This window comes from Mycteria americana, chromosome 5 (assembly GCF_035582795.1).
Source record: "Mycteria americana isolate JAX WOST 10 ecotype Jacksonville Zoo and Gardens chromosome 5, USCA_MyAme_1.0, whole genome shotgun sequence".
Taxonomy (NCBI): domain Eukaryota; kingdom Metazoa; phylum Chordata; class Aves; order Ciconiiformes; family Ciconiidae; genus Mycteria; species Mycteria americana.
This window is the reverse complement of record NC_134369.1, coordinates 43,864,010-43,882,229: the sequence shown is the minus strand read 5'-3', so window position 1 is coordinate 43,882,229 and position 18,220 is coordinate 43,864,010. Positions and strand designations below refer to the sequence as shown.

Genomic DNA, 18,220 nt, shown 5'->3' with positions numbered 1-18,220 from the left:
CCCCTACAGTGACCAATAAAACTTTTCAAGAATCATTCTCCACTCCAATAGCCGAGACTATCATTCCCACACTTACCATTGTAAATTTTGTGATCTATATCATTCTATAATTTTATTCCACAGATAGGCCTGGTGTACCTCTTCTCAACCTCTATGCTCCCCAAACTACACAAGACTAAAGGAACTACCACCTTACCAATCCAGAATGGTAATTTCTACGTACACCTAGAATATATGTAATTACAGAGCAAAGACTCCAAACTCTTTTCAAGTAAGAAGACTCTAGCACTACATTTACTTAGATAAAATACATTTTAAAAATCTATATTTAATGTGTTCTTATCTGTGCATATCAACACTGGCATTTAAATATCCATGACATTCAATTCACACACTGAAAATGAGAACCAAAAATAAGTGTCTTACGGCTTCTTGTAACAAAATAACTTATAGAATATTGAAATGTTCAATAAAAAGTAAGCAGTGTAAGAAAATACGCAGTACTTTTAGAAAGAGTCAAAAAATAGGAAGCTGTCATCCAACGCTGAATTAACATTTCTATAATTTACATTAACCAATTATTAAACAAGCTCTCAATCATTTTATGAAGTGTCACTCAATCACATACTTCATGGCCTGTTCATTTCAAAAAAGAATAAAAGGCTTCAATTAATATGACATGACAAACATGCCTAGGAAAAGGTAGGTGCATTCTTTACTTCATTAAAAATGGGTGACATCTGAAGATACTCTAATTTTCCAGGCATATAGCTGTTTTGAGCCTGGAGAAAACTAGGGGAGTAAGAGGAGCAGCATAAGTACCCTAAGTACCCTGCAAAAGATACTGACATCTTGGTCCTATCTGCATTGTTTAGGAATTCTTTACATAATTCCCATGATGTTTCCTTTGAAGAGATACCTTAATTAGCAGTACAGCTCAAGCGCACAACATGTGTTTATGAATATTTCAAAACATATTTGTTTACAGTTTTCAGTGATTCTCACACACTAATAAATTAACGCATGTGCTCCTCCTCCATCCGTCTGGTAGTCAGTCTTCCATTAGGAGAAACAACTGATGCCTGCCTTCCCCTCCTCTCGAGTGTGGACAGGGTTTCCTCCCTGTTCATTAATTCCAAAGTTGCAAAACACAAACTGGTGTACAGTTTCCTAAATACTGAAACCTATTCTATGCCAATTTTGAAGTGATCACAGAAGGGATCCTCAGGAGGCCATCTAGTCCAACCTCCTGCTCAAACATAGGTCAACGCTGAATTCAGATTGGGTTGCTTATCTAAATCCGATCTTGAATATCTTCAAGGACAGAGAGTCCACAGTCTCTTTGGGCAACCTGAACCAGTGCTTAAATAACCTTAAGAGCAAGACTTTTTCCTTTCTTTCTAGTTGGAACCTCAGATTTTAATGAGCATTGTCTCTAATCCTCCTGCCATGTACTTCAGTACTTTAGCCTGGCTGCAACTTCTCAGCAACCTCCTCATAGGTATGGGAAGCCACTTTTGTGTATCTCCTCAGCCTTTCCCTCTCCAAGCTGAACAAACCCACAGGTCAGGAGCTCCAGCCCCCAACCCTCTTCTGCTAAACTCAATCAAGTTTGTCAACATCCTTCTTGTAGTATTTCAGATGAGGTCTAACAAGTGCAGAGTAAAAATGAATAATCACTTCTGTTGCTGTAGTGCCTACCCTTCTGTTGGGACAGTCCAATACAGAAGGCATCATTAGCAGGATGCAATACTGACTCATGCTTAGCCTATTCTTCACCACAACCCCCAGATCCTTTTCAGCAGCGTTGCTATCCAGCCAGTCAAGTCCCAAGCATGTACCACTAAACCACAGGGGTTTAGTCCTTGCAATTCTAGTTGCAGGACTTGGTATTTGTCCTCACTGAATTCCATCAGGTTCCTGTTGCCCCATTCCATGTTAATATTTCACCTTAAACTGGAAATCTGCAAGTTAAACAAACTGCTTAACGTTTTTCATATAGAATTACACAGTATTTAGAAAAGAAATGTTTCTGTCTCTATAACAAGTTAAAATGCAAAACTAGGTTTACCAGCAAAATAAAGAAAGTAAGCTGACTATTTAAGCCATACCAAGTACCTGTTTTCTGCAACTGGAAAAAGCGGATTTCAGAGCTTTTTAATATATGAAGTAAAAAACAGTGGCAAATGGGACAAGTAAGACTGGAACGCCATGGGGTTAAAGGTCATTTGTCATTATAAAGTGACATCAGTTTTCTAAATTACAGGAAACAAATGTTAAACTTCAAATGTTTGTCAAGAAGAAATTAAATATTTCTGTAAATAAAGACAAAAGAACATCACATATTAAGCATACAATTTAGTGAACATATTCTACTTGTAAAATGTGATTTTCCCCATAGTTATTTATTTCTAAGATAAAATTCTAAAAGTACTTTAAAACAGAAAATGAGAGGCTTTACTCATTATGCAAAGTGGGAAAGTCTTTCCTCCAATAGTTCTCCTATCTTACCTGTATCTTCAATGAATTGCACACATTTTTCAACAAACAGAGGTATTGGTTTCTCAGGTGTAACCAGATCCTGTAGGGGCATCCCAAAGTAATTACTTTCCCAGTTTCTACGGATTGGAGGATTGAATGTCTTAGTTTTCTTTTTCGGCTACAACAAAACAGAGTTATTTAAGTAATACTCAAGCAATATTTTAACTAACTCATATTGCAACCATTCAGTAAAAACAAACAGATCATACATCTATAAGGCATTAAAATTCCTCTGTGGCAAAGTGAATAAAAATAAGCATACTTTTAAAATAGCATACATCAGATTAAAAGCACTCAAATAACTTCTAATAGATTTGGCCACTTTTGTATTACATTAGGAACAGGATGACCCAATGCACCAGTAATTGAAATACTATAGGAACCAAAATAAACACACCACTTGTTTAGAGTGCTATGACAAGTCTTTACACACTAACTTTCAGCACCACTCACAACAGAGTCTACACAAATCACATTTGAACCACACCTCTATAGAAATTTTTAGATTATGAGTTTCATATGGAGTTTTCTTGCTTGTTTTGATGCCCCTCCCCCCGGGACTTTTATCAGTTCAACTGATAAGTCACCTCTGGATGATTACAAGAATTATATTGTATTCAGATACCATGTTTCATCTCTGAATGTTGATGAAAATGTTCAGAGATGGCCATATAAAGTGATCAATCAATTGGCTGCACAGTGGCAACTGAATGTGGAAACTGAATGAACATCACCATTAAAATCTAGCATTTTATCTTTATATACAGTAAGAAGTTAGTTAAAAATAGTTACTTTTTCATATAAAAGCTCTTCAGTCAACATCTAATAGTACAAAATAAAAGAAAAACAAAAAGCACAACAGCCAGAATTAAATTTAATAACAAAGTTTCTAGAATTTTATAATTTATAAGACTACACCTCAATTAACTATTAAGAGAAAACATGTCTCATTTCTCTGCTTTACATCTAGAAATGTCTTGATTTTTCAATCTCTTTATGTGAAATAAAAAAAAAGGGTTAACTTCTAGACTTTTGTACCATCAAATGTACTTAATCAGTCTTACAGACTACCTAGAACTTCAAGTTAGCAAGGTACGTATTCACGACTTGCCCACTGAGAATTTATGAGCTGAAGTTGAACTCTAGGGGGGAAAGTGGAAACTACAGCCTAAAGAACATTTCTCCAACCATCACCCTACAGCACCTGTGGAACTTCTCCAAGACTTGATAAAAAAAAAAAATCTGTTAATCAAAGTCTTTCAATAACCTAATTAAACAAGTAAGGCTTTTTATGTGGAATGTCTCTTTGTAAGACAGCTTGTGCTTCTTTAAATCAGCAACAGAGTACCCGTGACTGACCACGTAACAGAAGGCTAACAAAAAATTAGGCTTATCTTTCAAATTTAGAATTTCTGTAAAAGTAAGTTTGGCACTTATAATTTAGAAGGAAGGAACATTTATTAAAGAGTTCTTCAAAACATTAGAAAGAAATTGCTCTCCAGCAATTCATTTCTCCCCAAGTTTTACATTAACTGAAAATTTAATAAAAAGTTTAAGAAAAAAAAGCTTAGGATAAAACTTGAGGATAAACTTTCAAAACTAAAGCAGACAATATCTGAAAACATTCTTTTCAACTGTCAACTCTTTGTATAACTTTTATTCATCTTGGATAAGATAGCGATGGTTCAACCAGTATGTGCCTCCAGATTAGAAACAGCTTTTTCTTCCTTCCTTCTCAACACTCCCCACTTTGAAGTCCCCAGTACTCAACCTAGTTCATTGGCCATTTTCTCTTTAGTGGCAAAATCATATTTATTTAGGCAACAAATGTATCCAGTTCTGATTAGCAGCAGCTGAAAGAGCCAAGCTGAAGCTAAAGAACATGTAAAACTCAGTGAAAATAATTTTGTCAAATGCTGAATGAATTATGATTTTAGACATACATATATTAACACAATGAAAAAAGCAAAAACAAATTGAAATTTTTTTTTTCCAAGGTGTTCAGTGCACATCCACGCCATCTTAGAATAAATGGAGCAACACTCAAGACTGCGTATTTCAGACCCAGCAGATAGAAAAAGGCTGTGTGTGTCTCTTTGATTAAGACATAATATTAGCATAACATAATTAAATATAAACAAATTTTGTTGATGCGAGTGGAAAGCAGTCTGGTTAATGGAATAATAAACTAGGATTTTACAGAATTTTTATGACAATTATAATAGTAATGAATATTATTATCTGTGTAGAATACCTGGAAATTGTATGAAATATCAAATATGTCTGCAAAGCCAGAATAAAGAATGTTTTTCTCTAATAATTGTCCTGCATTTATTAGAATGGTTGTAAAGGACTGAGATATCAAGTATGACATTACACACTCAAAAAACCAGAAACGTTTCTTAGATGAAATGTCTACCTGAGACAATCAGTTTAATCTCCAATTTGGAAAGTGAGAATTTGTCTAAAAAATTTAAAGAAGAATAAAGAATAAAAGAATAAAGAAATAAAACGCTGAAGTCCTTTTCAAACTGATCTAGAAGCAGACTACGAGAAGCGACAACTGTTGCAGGGCTATTCCATAAACATGAAATTAGGGTTTCACAAGACAGACAAAGATACAATAATAATTTTATCAGCTATTTCCCATTATGTATCACTATGTATTTTGTCTCTCTCCTGTCCAATATTTATTAAAATATCTCTCTTATTATTTCCCTTTCTTTTGGGGCATGTGAGCGAGTAAACTCTCCAATGACAGCGCAAATCAAATCTTCCTGGAAATAACACTATCTGCACAATCCTCACAAAAAAATACTTCTGCAAATTAACAACAAAACTTTAAGATATTAAAAAACCACCCTGTTATTTCCTTATTTGAGACTTCCATACTTTCTTTAAGTTGCACGTCTAGACTTCTTAAGCGGAGAAATTATTCTGAACAAAAAGGCATGTCACTGTGCAAAAGACCTGATCTTTGTCAAAAGGTCAACTGACTTCAGGAAAAAAATACAGGTCTTATTCCTAACAAAAATAAACTTTAGGGAAAGCTTTTTTTTTAATCCCTGTCCCCCACTTCGGGAAAACAGCAGCTTTTCTGATCCATCAGTCATAGCATGGAACTTTTAAATCTGCTAGTCAAGACAATGAATATCATAATTTTTTCTGTGTACAATTAACTTTTTAAAATTCTCTAACGAAACAATATTTAAACAAAAACACTGTTAAACATTAAATTATTGATTTAGTTAAACAGCACCTGAAAAAGGTGAATCATTTCTAAATTCCTAGATTTTGGCAGAGAGATTATGATTTTGCCACAGGTATTTTTAGTTCGATAATTCTGCCCAATACACCTACTCCCCACAATACAGCAGTCACCTAATACTGCATACCGTGAGCACTAATCTAGGCACAGCCAAAGACAATTTTCTATGCTGCTTCTACATCATCATAAAAAAGGACTTATAGGCATCAAGTTAGAGAAGGCAAGAACCAGCACAAAAGTTTTGTTAGTTAATCCTAGCAAAAAGCTCATTGTTTTACATACCACTATTTCATGTTAGTAATTAAAACACAAGCCCAACACCATAAAGCTGAAATCCTTAGTTTTCGTATAAATGGTTTTTTTTAATAATTGGTTGCTGCACTAATGTTGAGCTTTCTAGCATGGATTTCACCCCTTGCTTCTTGCCAAAGACAACTTCTCTTCATACTCTAACAGAGGTTAATGCCAAACCTCCAGCTGATCCTTATATATTTTGGCAGGAAAGCATTTTAACTCTGAGAATCCTAAACCTGCCTTGCATTGTCGATACCAAAACGGTTTGGACTTGATGATCTTCAAGGTCTTTACGGTTGGACTTGATGATCTTAAAGGTCTTTTCCAACCTATACAATTCTGTGATTCCGTGAAAAGCATTTACCTGCAATATTGCTTTAATTCTAGTAGTTTAATCAGTGAAACGTGTTGCAAAAGATCAGCTGAAGTCCTCTTAATAAAAGACAAGGTAAACATGAAAACATGTATTCTAGCACAGCACAATATCCAATTCTTGATTTCAAAACTAGAAATATTATTCTAAAAAGCATAAAATTGTGAAAATGTAGATTTAAAGTATACTCAAGATTAACTCTCTTAATTGTAGGTGCAAGGGAACCAGCTAAGCAGCACTTGTCTTCTAGAGAGAAACTAGGCTGAGACTTCAGCCAGCTGTGAGTCTTGAGACTACAATGCACTTAAATACAACCTTTTAAAATTAACTTAGAAAACTAAAAAACTGCCCAAAACTATCTGTCAAACCCGCTTATGGATGGGCTGCTTACTCTAGCAAGTCCTCTCTGTTCAAGAGGGGCTCCCTGTCTTTTTTTCGTCCCACTTCCATCCCACCAGGACTACCATCATAATTTATTTATCAAAGGGGAAATCCAGGCACTTCTCTACCTCCCACACACTTCACTACCACTATTAATACAAAGGAAATTTTCTGCCTGCTTCATTTGCAGTCAGCCCTAGGGTCATGGAGGGCAAAGTCAATATTTTCAGGACTATTAAAATACTTCATAAAACCACATACCATGAACAGCATTAATTTTATAGGCTTAATAAAGTATTTGTAATCTCTAATTCATGGCTAGCTTGTCAGAAACTATGACATATGAATAATGCAGATGATGGTCCCTAACATGCTCTCTCTTTCTTCCCCTCATGCCTTCTGCCATTTTTAGAGTTCCAGCTTGTTACACTAAGTTTTAAACTACAGAGGCTCAAGAAGGCATATGGCTCCAAATATGCATTTTAAGAGTGTTAAATTTGAACAGATGAAAACTGAAAGTACAGATTTTGATATTTCCTATACTCCTCAGGAGGGGGGGGGGGGGGGGATCATTCCACATTCCAGTCTGAAGTAGACAGTACTTTGCTAAGTCAACCATTGAATTTACACAAGAACAGCTGAACAAAAATGTAAGCTGATCTCCCACTTGTCAGATGTTTACCATAGTCTTATTAAAACTGAGATCAACACACATGGGCTATACAGTTCCTGACACTATTTCAGTACTAGTTTCAACAGAAAATTTCATATAGTTTTGAAATTATAATGAGAGCAAACAAGTTTAAGCACAGAAAAATAGATATCAAACCTGTACTACTTATATCGTGTTCTAAAACAAGTCAGAGTAAGATATGTGAGAATTCATCCGGTACTAGTGCATTTTTCTTGCTGAAACACTGAGACAAGTTTTCAGACTAATTTAAATTAAAAGGCATCTTACAATCATCTTGGTGTAAAGGAAAATGGAAAGAACGTAATTCACAATCGTCTTTGGAAACAACAAATGTTGTTTGCAAACAAGGTTACCAGGTATAATGTTTTAAAGCGCTGTTTTTCAGATTTAGTTTAACAACACAGCTGGAAATTCCAGTCACAAAAAAAAAAAAAAATCAGACCTTGAATAATGAAACTATTGACTATTGGTCAAAGAACAAAAATAGTGAAACTTTTTCAGATTTAATAACTTCTAATAACGGCATGTCAAAGAATTATCACTGGTCAGTTAATTTACTATATTGTTTACAAGATCTATGTAGCTAGGATTTGTTTTCAGAAGCTTCAAATAATTTCTTCCATACAAAAAAATGAAAGATACTCACAATAATCTTATTCCTACTTTTACAAATGTATTAACAAAATAATTCTTCCATAACAAGGCAAGAAGCCTGCGGAATTTATTTCAAGATGAGGCTCTGCCTTTTGCTTTGCAGAAATTTATTCAGGATATTTGCTGTTCTTGATATGCTCGGGAGGATAAAAACTAGAACAACTATACTTTATAAGAGGGGGAAAAAATACAGCCTAAATTAGACACTCAACATATCTCAAAGTGTTCACAAAGATAAGAGCTCTAAATTAGATGGGTAAATTTTTAATACTCATCAATTCCATAGTAAATATAAATAATAAGGGTATTAATTGTAACTATATGGAATAGCTTCAGGTTTCCAGATCAGGCAGGCTTCCTGCTGTACAGGGAATTACTAAATTAAGACAAGGGTCAAAAACAACTTGCAAGTATTTAATGTAGTAATAATAATAGATAAATCAATAATAATTGGTAATGACTTAAAAAAAATTTCTATCCAGCTTGTTTACACATGAGAAGAACATGGTGAGAACAATGAAAAGCCAAGGAGCACTGTGGTTTGGGCCTCATACCAATGCATAAACTGCATAACAGTTGCAGCTTTAGGGTTACTGCACACACATGAAGAGGTTCCTTCTCTCTGAGATGGAAGAAGGCTTCCTCCAGCAAGATCCTTATCCTCTAGGAATGTTCACTGCCCTTTCACGTCCTGAAATTGTCTGCATTTTCGCTCTGTTGCTCCATATCTCCAAACTCATCAAGTTAAACTAAAGACAAAATTAATTTATTATATGGCCTGCAAGGCTGCTGCTTTTGAAGCAACTGGTGCGTACCAACACACAATAATGTTCTATACTAGACCTTAGTATTGCAGTGTTAAGATTCTAATTGAGATAAACATCTACTTGTAGTTCCCACTTGCAATTTTTGAAAAAGACATGGAGATGAACAAGCATGCATCTCAGCTGGAGAGGTCTAACTTGGCAAAGCAGAAAAAGCTGAGGCAAAGTTGCCTATGAACATTGTACTCTGTGCTTAGTTCCTCCAAGTTTGTGAACACTGATGAGGAAACAAATAATCAAACATAGAAAGCATGTTAATACAGGGGAGAATTCACTCTGGAAAATGCATTTAATCTGAGAGATACTTTGCGTAGTAACAGCAGAAAGGATTAGCTGCTTTTTCATAAGAGAAACTTTTACAGAAAAAGTTCCATAGGGAGAAAAAAAAGCACATCATAGCTTAACAAATATTGGCACACAACATGCACTTGAAAGCTTTCAAGCACAGCGTGCACACACAACTCCATACCAACTTGGCTAAAAAGTCCTATGACTCTGAAGTCAGTCTGCTTTCTTTTTTCTCCTTCTCTCCACTTTTCTTCATATACTTCTCTACCAGAAAAAGTTTAACAGTCCACTTGTTTAACAGCACATGCAAGGCCATACAATAAATTTTCCAGAACATTTAGAAACATGGTAATAACATAAAATAGGATAAAGGTGGATGTATCACAATTTAGACTATGCTAGACTGATTCAACCTTCTCCACTGAAAACATGTGTTCTTTTCTAGAGGCAAAGAAACCACAATGACCAGTTGGTTTTATCAATCTGGACATGAGTAAGGCATTTGATGGTGGCATACAGGAAACTACTGTGACAGCTGGAGTAACAGAAACAGGATGATATTCAACAACAAAAAGGGCAAAGTCATAGACTAATGGAAAAATCACGCACTGGAATGTGCATGTACTATAACCTGTACTATGCAGTAGGAACGTGCATGTACTATAATGTACGTATACTATGTGTATGGACTATACATGTGTGTATGTACTATAATGTGCACGTACTGTAAACCACCTGTACTATACAGTAGGAAGTCATTAGCTGGAAATTACCAAGGACAAGAAAAGGCCAAAGGTTCCTAAAGTGACAATAACTGCAGCTAAGAAAAAGTTGGGTGCAATCACACATTTGTGTCAGGTAGTAATTTCTAGTACAGATCAATAAACATTAAGATTATATGATGTACTGCTATGACATTCTTTGCAATACTATACACACTTTCAGTCATCCTCATCCCAAAACGTAAGTTCAGAGGGAATTACAAAACCTTTTTTAATCTTCTAAAACTCAGGTCAAGAAGCAGCCATATTCTGTTCACTTGTTCGGAGGCGACAGATATCACAAAAGGCAAAAACATTTCAGGAGAAAGGTTACCACAAGGAAAGGTGAAAACTGGAAACTGCAAGAAGATTCCTCACCAATACAGGGGAAATAGAAGTTCTGGAGGAGTTTTACAGAATAGTGAGAATGAGGGGATAAAAGTTTTCAGAGGAATTATTTCTGTGATAATTGAAAACAGAGCTCAAGGATGGTTCTTTCCAGTTCCAACTACCAGTATATAGAAACCAGATCCGAGAACACAAACACGGTGTTACAGACAACAACAATGAGCAAATAATTCAGACCAAAGCACACTTACTTAACTGGTCTCAGTTTTAAAATGTTTAATTTCCTTTGATAGTAAGCAATGTTAGAGGACCTTGCAAGTAATGTTACCTGCTCGCCACAGATTTGTCATTGCTATACTTTCCACAGTAAAACATTTTAATTTATGCTTCAAATAGCAACAAGTAGAACAATTCTGAGTATTTACTTCTGCCCTTAATAATGTGTTCACAATAGATTTTTTTAAAAGTTTGGTACGTATGTGTTAGCAGACCAGTCAAACTATGGCTGTTAATTTCAGGGTTGTAAAAAGGAGCTGTTGTTTTTCCTATTCTATTGTTTGCCAAAACTCCCTTCCTCCTTCCTACCTGTCCAGCTCTTGCCCTCTTCCCTTCAATTTTTTACCTGAATCCTACGATCACTCTACACCCATCCCCACCTCCCTGTATCTGTCCTGGTGCCCATACCTTTATATTACTTCATCTTGTTAGTTGGGATACTGGGGTCTGAAAGCATCAGGACAGAATGAGCATCCTTCAGCAAGGTCATGTCTCTTCCTTGAAACAAATTATCTTTAAATGTTTTCTTATTCTAGGCCTGCCTTTAAAACATTTTCCAGAATCTCCAAGAGGAAAGTAAATACCACTTTAAAAAACATTCATTGTGTTTAACTTTAAAGTAATTGTCATAAATGGGGGGGAAAAAAGCCAAACCCAAAAAAACCAAAACAAACCAACGCCCCCCAACATGATTTTTAAAAAAATTCTAAATGTAAAAATCTGCATAGGCAAATTCTGTCTCCAGATGAAACCTGCTTTGCATAACTGGAAACTGAAGTGCAAAAACCACAAATGACTGTGCATAGGAGCTTTCTGCAATACCACACAAGAAACCCACCCAGAAACACCACATCTCTAACTCCTCAAACCAACAAAGACAAAAGGAATATCAAGAATGTTACATCCTATTTGGGCTTTAAAAAGCAATAGCATACTACAAAGCTGATTTAAAAAAAAAAATTAACTTAAAAAAAAAAGATCAAGTTGTAATCTTTGACAGAGACAATGAGGATCTCAGACTTCAAAGGTTGAGTTTTTCCAAACAAATTCATTTTGTTCATAAGATTTCTGTATTTCAGAATCACTATAATCATAGCAAGAATAGTTACACATGTATCATATGTACCCTTTACACATAGCTGAACAATTTAGAAAAAGCATCAGTAAGAGCTTTAAGAAATATTCAGAAAGGAGTACAAAAGTTTTATTTATCCCTTTCTCATTCAAGGGGTGAAAATTCTCAAAAAAACAGCAAGTAATCTGTAAATAGTGGTGCACTAACATCCTTCACATGGACTAAATAACACTCAACAAGGAAAATATCATTTGAATCATTTTTGAGTTTTTGTAATTAAAGACTGCTAGCTCCTCATCTAAAAGAACACAGGAAAACATGGTGAATAAGTTCCAAAACTAATAAAACTGCACCTCCATCCCAAAAAAATCAACAGTTAAAAAAGCCCAAGAGTATATTACAGAATAGAATGACTCATCACATGAACTGGAACTACTCTCACTTCAACATAATGCAAGTCAACACACATAGAAGTCGGTACTTATCAAAAGCACTAAGCATGCAACGTTCTTAGGTATTCTGAATGCTTGCAAACATTTAAGCTATCAAGTTAAATTCGCTTTCTCCATCCTTACAATAATCTGTATTTCTACTATTAAAAGGTTTCCCTGACTAATTTGAAAAGTATCAGCCCTGGACCACAACTTGCAATTAAAAAAAAAAAAAACCCCACAAAAAACAACAAACCAAACCAATACCAAGAGGTACGTTAAAGAAAACTTGAAGCAACTCTTGTACTCTTCAAGAGTCTTAACCACTACAAAAATTTAGAACAGCCTGAAACTTCCAACTCAGGCTGCCCCTCAACAGGCCAAAGCCAAAAGTAGAGGCTTTGGTAAGGATATCAGGGGGTTTCCTGACACAATGCCAGGAAGAGAAGATCCCACTATACTAGGTCTACACAGTTGAAACATAAATATCCAACTCGGAGGAACTTTCTGTCAACTCAACACAGCTGAGACAGTAGGAGGATTATGAATACTATATTTCAATTTCCATGTAGCAGGATTATTTCAGTCAAAAGTATATAAATCATTGTTTTTAAAAACATTTAAGTTTCCCAAAAAGAATAACTTCAAAGCATTTTTAACCGTATGATTTTATACCCACAAGACATCATTATCTATGCTTATGAGTAAGCCTTAAGAAAATGTAGTGCCCTTTAAATCAGTCATGTGTAATTCAAATCACAGCTGCATACTAGGAAGTGCAATTCAGAATTTAATCCATTAGTAAAATTAAACTATGGTCTACTTGAACAAAACTTAGTACTTGAATAGCATTTAGAAATATCAGATTTAAGCTAAAAGGGACATTTTTAAAATGCTACAAAAGCCAATATTAAAAAGGTCAACTTATTTTGAGACGAGATTGAAAATATCTAACTGACCAGGAACACTCCTGATCTAATGTTAAACAAAAACTATATGCAAGACAATGATTGCTAGCCTAAAATTAAAATCTAAAGAGTATACATCCAGTACCTATACCACAACACTACCTTGATATAATAATTTCTAAAACAGTAAGTCAAAAAATAAGTAACTAGCAAGCATAAAGATCAAAATAAAACGTAGACATTTTTCAAGCAGAATGTCACATTATTATTTAGAAACCTACACTGGGCAGGCATTTTGTTCCCTTTATTTTGTTTGAATAGGGAAGTGTACAGGTAGCACAGCTTTCAACTTGATTATTTGCTTGCCCACACTAGAAAAATGCAGCAGTCAGTAAAACCACTATACAAAGTTTCCTTTTCGTGCTCTTGTTTTAGAATTCCAGGTAGACAACTGAGAATTAAAAAGAAACCACCCCTTTCATTCACCAGCCCTAAACTTCATTCCAACAACCACAACTGCAAGAACTGAAAGAACCGGTTCTGCCCAAGAACTCATAAAGCAGCCTTCCCCCCCCTACCGCAAAAAAAAAAAAGTTATGATTAACAAAGAAGGATCTGTGGACCAAATTCTGCCTTCACTTACTCATATGGAAGGGAGACTGCACATGTACATACAGAGGTGAAAATAACTGAAACTTACTGAACAGCTGATTAGGTAGACAAACCATCTCATTCCCTCAGGTTTGCTAGTTCCAAGCAAGTTAAGTAGAAACTTGGACAAAAATCAAACAACACTACATCAAAATTTTAAAGCACCTGTCTCAAAATACAGTGCAACTCCTGCATATTTTGACTCTTCCCTTCTTACAATGCAACAGAAGTTGTAAATAAAATTTAAATCAATTGACTTACCTTCTTATCTTCTTTTGCTTTGTGGGTTTTCTTTTTCATTTTTTTATCATCCAATTCTTGATCCGATGTAATAGCAGGGTTATCTATGCCACCCTTCCATGTTTCAACAGGAGAAAGAAGTGGGTCTTCTTCACTTCCACGATGTCTTCCTTTTCTTTTAGTTTTAGAGGTGGTGAAAGCCTCATCATCACTTGCATCCGAATGAGTTCTCCTATAGTAAGACTTAGCTTTGCTGAACAGAGTCTTAGACTTATATTTGTATTTTGAAGGCCTTCTTTCCCCATGACTTTTGGATATTCTATCAGAAAACCCATTTTCTTCCTCACTTTGGGTATTTATAACAATTGAGTTTCGAACTTTAATAATACGATTCTGACTATCATCTGGAACCGCGTAGATATCATCTGCAAAGCCTTTATGTTTGAAAATAGTGTCAATAGGTTCAGCGTAGTTGTCAGACTGGTCTATATCTTCTGGTGGTGCCACAGGCAGTCGAGAAGGTTGTTTCCTGGGGTTTTTGCCAATACCTGCCTCAATTGTTTTCAGGAGGTTAGGATCCAGTTTTTTCACATTTGTTCTTGGAACAAGCGGTTTCGGTTTTATTGGAGGAGGCACTTTATGGTTGCGTTCATGGTCATGACAATTGAGCGGTGTACTGTGAATAGGATATTCATTTCCTTCCAAATCCAATCGGTACTTTGAACGGTCACTAGGTGCTGGGAGTAACCTTACATCATCACCAATTGGACTGTAAGGTGGTGGTCCTTCAGTATCATCCTCTGAATCTGGATAATTATAGTCAAGGGAACTTCCTCTGGGAGACCTTGGAAAAACATCTTCACTTGTATGCGTTGTTTCCCTTGTGCTGTCTGTCATATAAGAACTTTCAATCATGTTTTTCTTCTCTAATACATCACTGAAGAACAACGTGAAAACCTCAGTTTGACGATGATATTGAGATAATGAATATAAAGCTGTAAACTTAGCAGTAATCTCTGTTGCTATGTGTTCTCCTTCCGTCATGAGTTCCTTGATTGCTTCATTCTCAAAGAAGTCTGCCTGGCTATCAGTAACAGCCACTAACTGGACAGGAATTGTATCCTGAACTTCAGAAAGAAATGCCCGAAGCATTCCCATGGATGCCTTCCGCTTCGCAGAATAGACCAATATATATCCATGAACAAGTTCGTCTTTCCTTACACCAATTGAAGAATGATATGATAATATAGTTATCTGTATTCTACGCCTCTTTTCACCTATTATTTTATCAAGCATCAAAGAATTATTCTGGCCAGCCTGAGCAGCACTACAGGTGTGAGAGTCAAGGAAGGGTGAAAGAATAAGATCCACACTAAACGGATCACCACACATGGCACACATGACGATTCTTAAGTCAGCTTCCGACAGATCTTTAATGGTGGGAACTGGACTTACAACATCAAAATTGTGTTTAACTGCTTCCAGTACTCCCCTCAGAGCTTGTTTTATTTGGGTCTCATTAAATTTGCGTGGATATGTACCAGCAGGCACATCTACAAAAGGACATTGTAATTTATTGGCCAATTGCTGTCCCTGATGTCTCAGAATAGGTAGATTCTTGCTAACACTGTCCCTCTGGTTAGCCAGTATTAACGTAAATGGAAGATTAGCCATATACTTGTCTCTCCTTATCTGAGATGCTTCAGCCCTTATTTTTGCAATGCACTCCCCAATAAAATTCAGTGATTCAATAGAGTTAAACACACAGAAACAACCGTGTGGTTTGAAGGTTGAGGTCCACAACTGAGTCAACAGGTATGGGGATTTTGCATCAACTGGCCTAAGATCTAGTTCATATATTTTTCCATCTAATGCATATTCATCATCAGTGGATTGTGTCCGAATTTCATTTGCCAATTCCTGTGCAAGGCCATCTTTGCCCAAAATGAAAAGATTGACTTTATCAATGTTGGCACTATCATGGTATAAATTCGAGCGGCCATGGTCCAGTTGCAGAAGACTGTTGGCAAGTAACTGCTCTACTTTAATGTCCATGCAATTTTGGCCACTGAGACAAGTTTCTTTAGTTGGGTGATAAACAAATCCTATGTGTTTAAGCAGAAGAGATTCTCTATCAGGTGCAAGTTTCTGTAAAGCTTTGTATCTAGGTTCTTCACTCAGAACTGCATGAATTTCACTCATTTTATCTGAACTTGGTGTTGCATTAAGATCCAGGTCATAAAACAGCTCTGAATGTTCAAAAAGCATTTCCTGAAACTCCTCTTTGGCTTTTTCAACAATCTCCCTCTGATGCCTACCATACACTTCCTTACTATCTGCATCAGTGATGTATTTGAATGCTTCGTCCTCCACTACAAAACATATAACTTCTTCCCATGGCTGTCCGGGTGAAATGAACTGGATTTTCTCGAGAGTTTTTTTGAATTTCTCCTTCATTTCTACCCTCCTTTTTTCAGATATGAGATGCTGCACATGGTTTTGATAAACTTTTTCTGCCTCTAGTGTAGTGAGAAGGTCAAATGGAATCCTTCTGTCATTCACTTTATCTATATGGTCAGTTTCATCCCAGGGTGTTTTTTCAAGCACTACAAAACAGGACTGGAAGTCAGGCCTTTTCTCCATTAACTTCAAGGCTTCTGACCAGCTCAAGTGTTCAATCTCGTCAAGATTTGACAGAAGAGTATTAAGGGCTCTTGGCAATGCATTAATGTATTCTTCTTTTCTTTTTCTAATATGTTCCTGTTTAAGCTGCTCTATGTGTTTTGAAAACGTATTTTTGGCCTTTTTTGTTCCTTCCAAATTTATGTACTCTTCATAATCAGGGTGGTTTTTCAGTTTATTACTAACGGTTTTCCAAGTTGCATGATAGTCTCTCACAGTTTGGACAAGTTTTTCAAACTTATCTGTTGCTGTAACAACTAACTGTCTTTGAGTTTTATAGGCATCCAGATAGGGGATTATTTTAGGTTTACCACGAGTTTTATCCATCATTTGTACCAGTGCAGTAAAACATGTTTCAACATTGACGTTGAATCTTGCTGATGTTTCCACTACCACAAGGTTCTTCTTATTCGAAGCAAAGGCCTGAACCTCTCGCAGATAATGGTCCACACATTCATCACATTTCGTTGCTGCTATTATTATGGGTTTTTTAGATTTTGAGAGCTGGATATAGAGATTATTCACAAATTTAAGTTGATCATCAAACTTCCTATTGCATCCTTGGCTTACGTCAATGCACAATAAAAACCCATCTATGCTTAATTTCCCTTCAGGCATTTGTTTTTGCTCGAAGTCTTGCTCCAAGCCTAGCTGATCTGTGCAAATGTACATTAGTTTTTCTGCTGACTGCAGTTTGGAGGCAGCTGCACGTTTTATATATGGTTGTAAATTCGTACTCCGATGAGGCAAGAAAGTCTGGTCATCAATGAACTCTGTCTGTTCAATTACATGAATTCTGCACTCAATTCCATCCTCACCACTTTGTGTTACGTCACCCCAGTACAAAAAGTGATCATTGTTAACAACTCTTCCTCCAAAGTCAATTGTGCTAAGCACAGAGGTATGCTCAGGATAATATTCATCTGCTTTTGAACGAACGAATCTATTGCACAAACACGACTTTCCAACTCCACAATTACCTTTATCCTTTTCAGTTCCAGACAGTCCAACAACACTAACAGCATAAGATGGGGGACGTGGCTCTTTGTTTTTTGCCATCATAACTTTCCTCTCATCCTTTTGCAATTATCAAGGTAACTGCATGTGGTTTTCATTCTGAAAAGGTTCCTACAAATTTAAGTTGTATATCCAGGGTTCCAGAAATAGCTTTCAGTTGTTCTTGCTTTAGCTTGTCATTGAGAGAACCTCAGATAATTAGGATGAGGAGCATCATCTTCCTAAAGAAAACAAAGACGGGAAAAAAATTTTAAAGATTGCAGGTATTTCTTTCTAATATTAATGAGAGAAGAGATTTTAAAAAGCACTTTTGCTTGCTCACCCTGAAATTGTTTTCTATGTATATGAAAATTTTACCGCTACTTTAAATGAGATCTTAAATTCATAATTCATTCATGTTAATGCTATAAGTTTAAAACTAAACAGTTTTTAGGCACAGTTTAATAACAGTTCACCACTTATTTTGATAGGTGATCAGCACACTTCTAAAAAAACCACCACACCTAAAATCCCA

At 35.8% G+C, this 18,220-nt stretch overlaps 1 protein-coding gene across 2 annotated transcripts in view; it reads right to left on the bottom strand.

Moving 5' to 3' along the window:
- ARHGAP5 (Rho GTPase activating protein 5) overlaps positions 1 to 18,220 on the bottom strand; it is a 48,047-nt gene that overhangs the window by 18,125 nt on the left and 11,702 nt on the right. For both annotated transcript variants that reach the window (XM_075503118.1, XM_075503119.1), the window contains 2 exons: positions 14,029 to 17,927; positions 2,512 to 2,659 (listed from right to left, as the gene is read on the bottom strand). In XM_075503118.1, the coding sequence (XP_075359233.1) occupies positions 2,512 to 2,659; positions 14,029 to 17,751 (3,871 nt within the window). In that variant the 5' untranslated portion in view covers positions 17,752 to 17,927. The remainder of the gene's footprint in view (positions 1 to 2,511; positions 2,660 to 14,028; positions 17,928 to 18,220) is intronic.